Source organism: Galeopterus variegatus, unplaced genomic scaffold (genome assembly GCF_000696425.1).
Source record: "Galeopterus variegatus unplaced genomic scaffold, G_variegatus-3.0.2 Scaffold5948, whole genome shotgun sequence".
Lineage (NCBI taxonomy): Eukaryota > Metazoa > Chordata > Mammalia > Dermoptera > Cynocephalidae > Galeopterus > Galeopterus variegatus.
In genome coordinates, this window is record NW_007732059.1 from 45,704 (window position 1) to 55,597 (window position 9,894).

Below are 9,894 nucleotides of genomic sequence, written 5' to 3' on the forward strand. Positions count from 1 at the left end.
GTATCCTCTGTGAAGATACTGAAAACCATTGAATTGTACACTTTAAATGGGGGAATTACATGGTATGTGAAATATATCTCAATAAAACCATTGCAGGAAAAAAGAAAGAATCTACATTAGGATCACCTGGGTTTTTCATTTAAAATGAATTCCTGGGCCTCTTGAGCTAGAACCTCTGGACCTAGAAATCAGAATTTCAGTAAGAACCGCAGGTGGTTTGCATGCACACAGAACTGAAAGAGTCCTCCCTGTGAGAAGACGGTCTGGTCAACGGCATTTCCCTGGCACTGGGGTCTTCCGAGTGCAGACCCAGCCTGTGTTCCTTTCCTGCGGCTACTGTAAGGAATCGCCACCAACATACGTTTATTCTCTCATAGTTCTGGAGCTGAGAGGTCTGAAACCAGTTTCACTGGGCCAGAATCAAGGTGTCCACAGGGCCGCGTTCTGTCTGGATGCTCTAAGGGAGGAGGCTTTCTGCCTCTTGCAGCTTCGGGGGCGCGTTCCCTGGCTGCCGTGGCTTGCCACCTCTTCCTCCAGTCTCACAGCAGCAGCATCTGCTTCAGTCCTCACGTGGCCCTCCCTGGTGGCAGTGTCTCCCTCCCCTCCCTCTTCTAAGGATGGCTGTGGTTACACCTGGGGCCCACCTGGACAGTCCAGCACAATCTCACCTTCTCAGGATCCTTCACTTAGTCACGTCTGTAAAGTCCCTTTTCCCACGCGAGGTGACATTCGTAGGTTGCAGGATTGGTACCTGGATATCCTGAGGGACCATTATTCAACTTCCTACACTTGTGATGATCTGTTTTAGTTTTCTGTGTCTTCTTGAGTCAACTTTGGTGGCTGTGCTTTTTCTAGGCATTTGGGCATTTTATCTGTTATCTAATCCATTGTCATACAGTTGTTCATAGCAGTTCCTTTCCAGTTCTTATTTTTGTAAGGTTGGCATTAATGTTTCCTATTCCATTTCTGATTTTCCTAATTTGAGTTTTCTCTATTTTTCTTGGACAGTTAAGGTAAAAGTTTGTTAATTTTGGTGTTCTTTTTGAAGAAACCACTTTTGGCTTTATCGATTTTCTCTCTTGTTTTTCTATTAGCTGTTTCATTAATTTTTATTCTCATCCTTATTTTCTTCTTTCTGCTTGCTTCAGACTTAGTTACAGTGAAATGCACAAATCTTCTTATAGAAATGAATTACGAAAAGTGCATACACCTGTGTAATCTAACCTCCAATCAAAATATAGAAAGTTACCATCACCCTAGTTACCTTTGCCCCTTCCTAGTTAGTCCCCCACCCTACTCCCAGAGACAGCCACTGTTCTGATTTCTTTTTACTGCAGATGAATTTTGCCTATTGTAGAACTTCATACTAACTGAACGTACAGTGTATATTCATTTTAAGACTCTGTCACTCAAGGTAATGTATTTGAGATTCACTCGTGTAGTCTCGTGCAGCAGCAGCCTGCTCCTGTTTATTACCAAGTGCTGGTCCATCATGTAGCTTTTCTGCAGTTTTTTCCTGTAACCTGTTCTCCTCTTGATGAACATCTGGCCTATTTCTACTTTTTGTTTGTTTGTTTTATCTGTTATGAATTACAGTGCTGTGAACGTTATGTACAAGTCTTTTTGTGAACATGTGTTTTCATTTCCCTTGGGTTAATATCTAGAAGTGGAATCGTTACATCATAATTAATCATTAAATCATGATACAGTCTGAAGAAATAAATGTGAAACACAAGAAGCATCATGGAATAAAAGGTGCAAGATGGAGTTTAATATTAAATATTGATTTCTCCATCACCGCTCAATTAGTAAATTTTTATTGGGTGTCTTTTATCTGTCCTGTCTGAATTTACCTTGTTTAGGGTTCGTTGAGGTTCTTGAATCCATCAGTGTCTTTAGTCAGATCTGGAAATTTCTGTTCATTGACACTTCCTTTAGATGTGCTTTTCTCCTGTCCTCTCTCCCCCCACCCCCCGCTGGACTCCAGTTGCACGGACATTGGGGTTTGGTTTTGTCCCCTGCTTCCCTCTCTCATTTCTCTCGGTGTTCCAGTTTGTGTTTTTGTTGATCTGCCTTTGGGTTCACCCATTCTGTCTTCTGCTGTGTCCAGTCTGCTGCCGAACCACGCATTTAGTTCTGTGGTTTTCAGCTGGACTTGAGATTGTGTGGGAGGTGGGGGATAATTAGGAATTCATTTCTAAAAATTGTTATAGGTCAATTCAGACTGTTTCTACCTGCTTCCGTTTTGAAACACCTTCATTTTTACCTGTGCTTTTGAAGGGGGGTTTTGCTGGACTTGGAGCTCTCGGTTAACAGGGCTCTTTGCTCCTTCCACATTTTGAGTGTGTTGTCCCACGGTCTCCCGGCCGCCATTGCGTCTGATGGGAAGTCAGCTGTTAGTCTTATTGCCACTCCCTTTTGTGTGCTGAGTTGTTTTCCCTTGCCACTTTCAAGATTACTTCTTTTTCTTTGTCTTTCAGTAGTTTGCCCATAATATGTCTAAGTGGGAATCTCTTTGGCTTTTCCCACTTGGGATTCATTAAGCTTCTTAGATGTATAGATTCATGTTTTTCATCTAATTAGGGACATTTTTGGCCCTGCTTTCCTCAGATATGCTGTTGGGCTGGATCACAGACCCTTCTGCCCTGTCTTGTGCAGGTCCTGAGCCAGGTAGTGGAAAGAAAAACTGAGCAGCCAACAGCAAAGTGGACATGCTTTATTTTTAGACACGAGCTCTGCCGACCAGCGGTTCAGAGCCGCTGCCTTCTGTACGGAAGAGTACACGAAAAATGTCAACAAGCCAAAGGGTACGTAGGTGCACATGTGCGCTAACTCTACTCCCATGCAACTTGTTTACAACGGATGTGCTGAATCACACCCAGCCATGAGGCAGGGGGCCTGACCAAGCTACTCCGTCTTCCTCACGTATGCTTCCTGCTCCTTCCTTTCTCTCCTTACATGCCACTGGCATGTGTGATGCTGCTCCACAGGTCTCTGTGTTTCTGGTGGTGGTGTTTAATGTTTTTTCTCTCTGATCTTTACATTTAATAATTTCTGTTGCTCCATCTTCAGGTTTATTAATTTTTCTTTCATCTTATGTCTGCCTTTGAGTCCCAGTGAATTTTTCATCTCAGTTATTGTAATTTTCAACTCTAGAATTGCTGTTTGGTACTGTTTAATAATTTCTGTTCTTATTGACATTTCATATTTGCTGAGTCATTTTATTATATTTTCCTCTAATTATTTAGACATGGTTTTCTGCATTTCCTTGAACATATATATAATGGCTGCTTTGAAGTCTTTGCTAAAATCAACATCTGGGCCGACTCAAAGACAGTTTCTGCCGGCAGCTTGTTTGCTGAGTATGGGTCATGTTTTTCTTTTCTTTGCATGCCTTGTAGTTTTTATGTTGGAAATGGGCATTTTAGGAAATATATTACAGCAACTTTGTATTCTGAGTTTTACCCGAAGATTGTTGCTACTTATGTTTATGTAATTTTACTTATTTTTTTATTGCTCACCTGGACTTAATCTGCAGAATCTGTCTCCCCTGCAGAGTTTCATTTTTTAAAAAGCACATCTCTATGCTTATCATATCATCTTACCCCAAATACTGAATTGAATCATTTTTTAAAATGTGCAAACAGTTACTGTCGTCTCTTGTTTTCATTCCATAGAATAGTGTGTAACATGTACATAGTTTTTCTTCTCCATTGCAGGGAATATAACTACACTAAAAGCACTGAACTTAAGACATTGCCCTCTGGAGTTCCCTCCTCAGCCTATTGTGGAGAAGGGATTGGTGGCTATCCTGACCTTCCTGCGGATCTGTGCGGTAGAGCAATCCTTCCCCAGGGATTCAACTTCCCCAGGTTTGTAGGACAGTTATTTATGACAAACTACATAACAACTGAAGTTAGAGCTTTATAAAATCAGGGCAGAACCTGCCTTCTCTTTAATAATGTCATGAGACCCTGTGTGCCCTGCAGAACTCACATAGCACACATGTCTGCATGCCAGTTGGTCACAGCTTCATCTTCCCATAGTTCTGTGTTCACGAATTGACATCCTCAGTGCTCACTGTAGGCCTGTTGACAGTGGATTTTGGTAAAAGTTCATTGGGAAATAGTCACCACCACCTCCAGCCATCAGCAAGCAGCTGCTTCAGGAATTCCTCAGTGCCCTCTTAGCCAGCAGCACAACAAACATCTCTTATTCCCAGCCAGGTGCAAAAACAGCGTAGGAATAGCTTCATACCCATGTTTTATCTACTCAGCTTTTGGTGGAAACTCACTTGTATTCTTTCAACATATTGACCAGCCAGATGTTTTCAAATGCTCGTGATACATCCTGATCTTGAATAAGCATTGTAGGTGCACTCAGAAAAAATAAAGTAAAACAGAAAAAGTGGAGAGTCTTAATAAAATAAACACTAGCCAAAAAGTAAGTATTCTGAAATATTCACTTTAGATTATCTAAAATTTTACTATATAAGATGTACTTTCCATACTTCAAACAATGTGTGCATTTGGAGCAATCAGCCAAGACAGTCATAGTGGGATACAGTTGAGATACGCAGATAAGCTCTGTGTTGGTGACATGTGACCCCGCTCTTTTGATCCAGATGGCCCGTGTTTAAAAGTGGTTTTAAATGAACAAGAATTAATAGTTGCCGCAGTGCTTCATCAGGTGTTTTGGTAGAAGTATATTCAATGGCGTTTGTAATGGGTCTCCACGTGTGCACGTCTCTGCAGCCGTGCGGGTTTGCACACCCTTGATTTGTGTGTGGACAGATGTCCACAGACAAGCTTTTCTTGCCTCCTGGTCTCTGGAGTTAAATCCAGTCACTGAGGTCAGAAGTTAGTCCCCAGCAGTGGTTGCTGTAACTTCCCTGCAGGGTTTTAAATCAGGTGAAGCTTTTCAGAGACGTGCGGGTTTGCACACCCTTGATTTGTGTGTGGACAGATGTCCACAGACAAGCTTTTCTTGTCTCCTGGTCTCTGGAGTTAAATCCAGTCACTGAGATCAGAAGTTAGTCCCCAGCAGTGGTTGCTGTAACTTCCCTGCAGGGTTTTAAATCAGGTGAAGCTTTTCAGAGAAGTGGATATTTTATCATATTTTAGCAAAAGAGGAGGAGAGAAAAGCACTGAAACTACTGGCTTTAATTTTTCTGGTTCTGGTTTTGGTTTGTGTATTTTAATTGTTAAGATGAGCATTGCATGAATGCCGTTGAGAAGGTTCTCAGTGACTTATTCTTTGTCCTTCCGTACCCTGAAGGGAGGTGATTTAGGCTCACGGGTTCCAAGGAGACCTGAGCCCTGACATGGCAGAGAAAGAGAGAATGAGGAGGGAAGACAAAGGATCGTGGCATTTTCTTGAGAGTAGGTAACATCCAGAATCCCGGATGGAAAAGGACCGTAAGTGATCAGGAGGTGACGTGCTTCCTTAATCTTTATCCTTGAAACGTTACAAATGGCTCCAGGATGCGTAGTATCAAAATATCGATTGTATTTGTAAAGTGTCTTAGTTTGGGTCTCTAGAAGCACCTCCTGAGACAAGGATTCGAGGGCCAATAGTTTATTTGGGAGGCAACCCCTGGAAGCACCCGTGGAGGATGACAGGAAGGTGACACATGCCAGGGGCCCATGCGGGCGACCAGTGCCTTGTCCTGCTGTGACCTGAGCACGGTGGTGGGGTGCCCATGCCGGCCCATCACGGGTTCACTCTCAGCTGCTCAGGTGCAGGGGATTTGTGTGCACGTGCACATTTACAAAGTGCTGGTGCCAGGTGCAGGCCAAGAGTCACTGCTCTCGGGGGCTAGGGGCTGGAGTATGTGTGTTCCCCACCCCACTCCACCCCACTGCTCGGTTGAGGGCTTCTCCTGGGAGTGGGCACTTAATCCTCTAGCCCTCAGGCCTGCCTTTGTATGTGAGGAGGTGGAGGCCCCTGCAGGGGCGTCTGAAGCTGCCCAGAATCTGTGCTAAAGACAGGAAAAGGAAAATAGCCACTGCACTGGCAGCACGCAGGCACTGGGCGCCTGGCGGGAGCAGGGGTGGCGGAGCCCAGGATGGCTGCAGGAAGACAGGAGCGAGGGCCTGGAGACTGCAGCTCAGGACTTTGCAAGGACGGTGGAAGGGAACGCAGTGAGCTTGAGGAAATGCCAGGCAGACCCAATGGAAGAACTTTCCAGAGAGAGAACAGCACAAAAGAGAGGAGCTGAAGGTCTGATCCAGACTGAAGGAGACTAAAGGAACAGGAAACCGAATGTGCTATCCAACCCTGGATTGGATCCTGGGCCAGGAAAAATCACAATAAAGGACGGTATTGGGACCCCTGGCAAAGTGTGAGGAAGGTCTGCAGAGGGGACGATGGAAGCTGTCACCACGATGTGTCCGGCTCTGGTGGACACAGTGTGGCTCTGTGGGGAGTGTCCCCACCTAAGGGTGGAGGGCAGGGCCTCTCAGGTGGTAGGAAATGTGGGTACACACATAGACACGGACGGTGCCCGCTCGTGGGCAGGGCCGGCAGCCACCGAGTCTGGGGAGGGCCTTCCAAGCGCTCTGTGCTGCTGCAGTTTTTCTGTAAGTTTGAAGTCATTTCAAAGTAAAAAAGTTAAAAATACATCAAATAATTGGTCAAAAATATTTTCTCACCTTTTCACATATTAGTGTCTTGGGCCACATGGAGTGACTTTTCAGCAATTATATACATTTTAACATTTTGACTTTAGGAATTGTTTTTGTTGATATCTTAGTCTACCTGTTTGGTTAACGTTTTCATGAATTTCACAGTTTTATATCTGCTCTAAGTCAGTGGTCCACGATCAGATCGGCCAGATACGCTTGTTCCTAGTCACTCGTACCTAAGGAGAGTTTTACAACTTTGTAGTACTTTTTTTTTTTGCAAGGTCAGAAGGCCGGATGTGTATCCACATTCTTTTTTTTTTTTTTTTCATTTTTTTTTAATTTTTTTTTTCATTAAATTTTTATTTTGTCAATATACAATGTATATGATTATTATGGCCCATCACCGACACCTCCCTCCCTCCTCCTACTTTTTAAAGCATGTCTTTGCCCATTTTGTAAACTCTTTTTCTTTAAAACCGTGGAGTCCAAGCATGTGGCAGTCAGGTGTGCACTGTCCTGTGCACCCGTCCAGTGTGGCGGTGCGTGGTCACTCTCAGCAGCTCTGGGGTTAGCAGGAGGAGGGTGGGCTCCAGGGCGTGTTGAGGCATACGCAGCAATGACAGGCCCAGCGGTCCCCTGTGGCACCTAGAGTGACCTCATGGTTAGAGAAAGGCTTCTGCTTAAAAAGTAAATTTGCAAATCACTAATACTGAAAATATTTTTTTTTTTTTTGTCTTTTTCCGTGTCCGGCAACAGATCGCAACCCTCAGTGTTGCNCCCTGGATTGGATCCTGGGCCAGGAAAAATCACAATAAAGGACGGTATTGGGACCCCTGGCAAAGTGTGAGGAAGGTCTGCAGAGGGGACGATGGAAGCTGTCACCACGATGTGTCCGGCTCTGGTGGACACAGTGTGGCTCTGTGGGGAGTGTCCCCACCTAAGGGTGGAGGGCAGGGCCTCTCAGGTGGTAGGAAATGTGGGTACACACATAGACACGGACGGTGCCCGCTCGTGGGCAGGGCCGGCAGCCACCGAGTCTGGGGAGGGCCTTCCAAGCGCTCTGTGCTGCTGCAGTTTTTCTGTAAGTTTGAAGTCATTTCAAAGTAAAAAAGTTAAAAATACATCAAATAATTGGTCAAAAATATTTTCTCACCTTTTCACATATTAGTGTCTTGGGCCACATGGAGTGACTTTTCAGCAATTATATACATTTTAACGTTTTGACTTTAGGAATTGTTTTTGTTGATATCTTAGTCTACCTGTTTGGTTAATGTTTTCATGAATTTCACAGTTTTATATCTGCCCTAAGTCAGTGGTCCACGATCAGATCGGCCAGATACGCTTGTTCCTAGTCACTCGTACCTAAGGAGAGTTTTACAACTTTGTAGTACTTTTTAAAGCATGTCTTTGCCCATTTTGTAAACTCTTTTTCTTTAAAACCATGGAGTCCAAGCATGTGGCAGTCAGGTGTGCACTGTCCTGTGCACCCGTCCAGTGTGGCGGTGCGTGGTCACTCTCAGCAGCTCTGGGGTTAGCAGGAGGAGGGTGGGCTCCAGGGCGTGTTGAGGCATACACAGCAATGACAGGCCCAGCAGTCCCCCGTGGCACCTAGAGTGATCTTGTGGTTAGAGAAAGGCTTCTGCTTAAAAAGTAAATTTGCAAATCACTAATACTGAAAATATTTTTTAGAATTTATTGATGTGCACTCGACATTTAGATGATCGATGTCGTTTCCTGACTTCTTTCAACCCCACTGCAGTTTCTCACAAAGAAGGCTGTGTCTGCTTAAACACAGTAGCCAGGCTTCCGAGAGGGCGGCAGGTAGCTAAGCACGTAGTCGGAGGTGAGAGGCTGAGAGTGAGCCCACTGTCTACGAGAGGTAACTTGTAATGGCTGAAGCTCTTTGAAATTTAAGAACAAAGGTGGGACGTGCATGTAGAGTGGTCAGGTCCCTGCGTGGTCTCAGCTCAGCGTGTGTCTGTCAACGTGCTTGCAGTCCACATCCCCACTGGACAGGAAGCCGGCCAGACAGCACTGTCTGTGCAACACCAAGCACAGCACCGAATGCAGTGATGAGTGTGTTTGGGGCCAATTTTTCTGAAATAGTTTACCTAGGTCTAGAGATAAAAAGTGTTTAAAGTGTTTAAAAGCCAAGAGAAGCATTGCCAAACAGGAAACAAAGAAAGCAGGTGTGATGGACTAAAATTGATTAGAAGTATTCTAAACGACCTTTGGGGTGTGGGGGGAGAAATGGAGACTGTCTTGCAAGATTGCTCCATGTACACGTGCAGAAAATTCCTTCAAAGTAGCAAAACTTATGTGAAAAGGTTGGGTGCCCCTCACTTACCCCAAATGGAACCGTTGACATGATCCACGGCAGCTTGGTGTGGTGTGGTGCGGTTCGGGAGACGTGTTCTCATAAATAGACCGTATGACGAGGGACGCAGAGACTCAGGGAGGGGCCGCTGGGAAGCCAGACCCCACCCCACCCCCACCCCCAGGCCGCCTCTGCAAAGGGTGCCAGCACCAGGCTTATTTAAATAAATTAGTTCTCGAGGGATGCTGTTGACATATAGGCTACTAAAATGGCGTTTTGTTCTACTAGAGATTTCACCAGTTACGAAGAAGAACCTAAGTGAGCTTCCAAGTCCCGTGTTGGCTTTATCCAAAGAATGCGTGTCTAATGAAGAAATCATTAACTCTCAGGATCCAGAGGAGGCTGTGTTAAAAGAAAAGGCAGACTTTTTCCCACCTGTTGAGAAACTAGACCTGAGTGAACTCAGAAAGTCCACTGATTCTTCAGAACACTGGCCCAGTGAGGAGGAGAGAAAGCGCTTCTGGAAGCTGAGGCAGGAAATCGTCGAGAAGGAAAAGGCAGAAGCTGCCGAGCATAAGCTCTTAGCGATGGAATTACCTCCCAGTCTCAAGGCGGCGCTGAACAGCAGGGACAGGGGACGTCCAAAGCTGAGAGCCACGTTCAGGTAAACCTTAGGATCATGGGTGTGTTCTCTTGATCTTTGCAAAGTTGCAGCATTAATTTGTAGTTTGTTAATTGGTTTAAGGAGAAAGGCAGGATGGGGGGTAGGGCAGAGATATTGTAGTTATCTTTTAAAACATTGAGTCCACATTTTAACACATTCCTCCATATGGCCATCGCTTACAGTGCAGTGAATACTAGCCCTGCGTTTAGGAGTAAAGTTTTCCAGGACAAGGGTCTCTAGGAAAATAGGCTCACACAGCCCATGGACACACTCACCACTCATGAGAG

At 45.0% G+C, this 9,894-nt stretch overlaps 1 protein-coding gene across 3 annotated transcripts in view; it reads left to right on the top strand.

The window, feature by feature from the left end:
• The window catches only part of LRRC27 (leucine rich repeat containing 27), a 50,922-nt gene that overhangs the window by 14,243 nt on the left and 26,785 nt on the right, over positions 1–9,894 (top strand). For 2 of the 3 annotated variants that reach the window (XM_008590259.1, XM_008590261.1), the window contains exons 4-6: positions 3,249–3,362; positions 3,720–3,872; positions 9,232–9,607. In XM_008590259.1, the coding sequence (XP_008588481.1) occupies positions 3,249–3,362; positions 3,720–3,872; positions 9,232–9,607 (643 nt within the window). The remainder of the gene's footprint in view (positions 1–3,248; positions 3,363–3,719; positions 3,873–9,231; positions 9,608–9,894) is intronic. The other variant, XM_008590260.1, reaches the window with a different exon arrangement.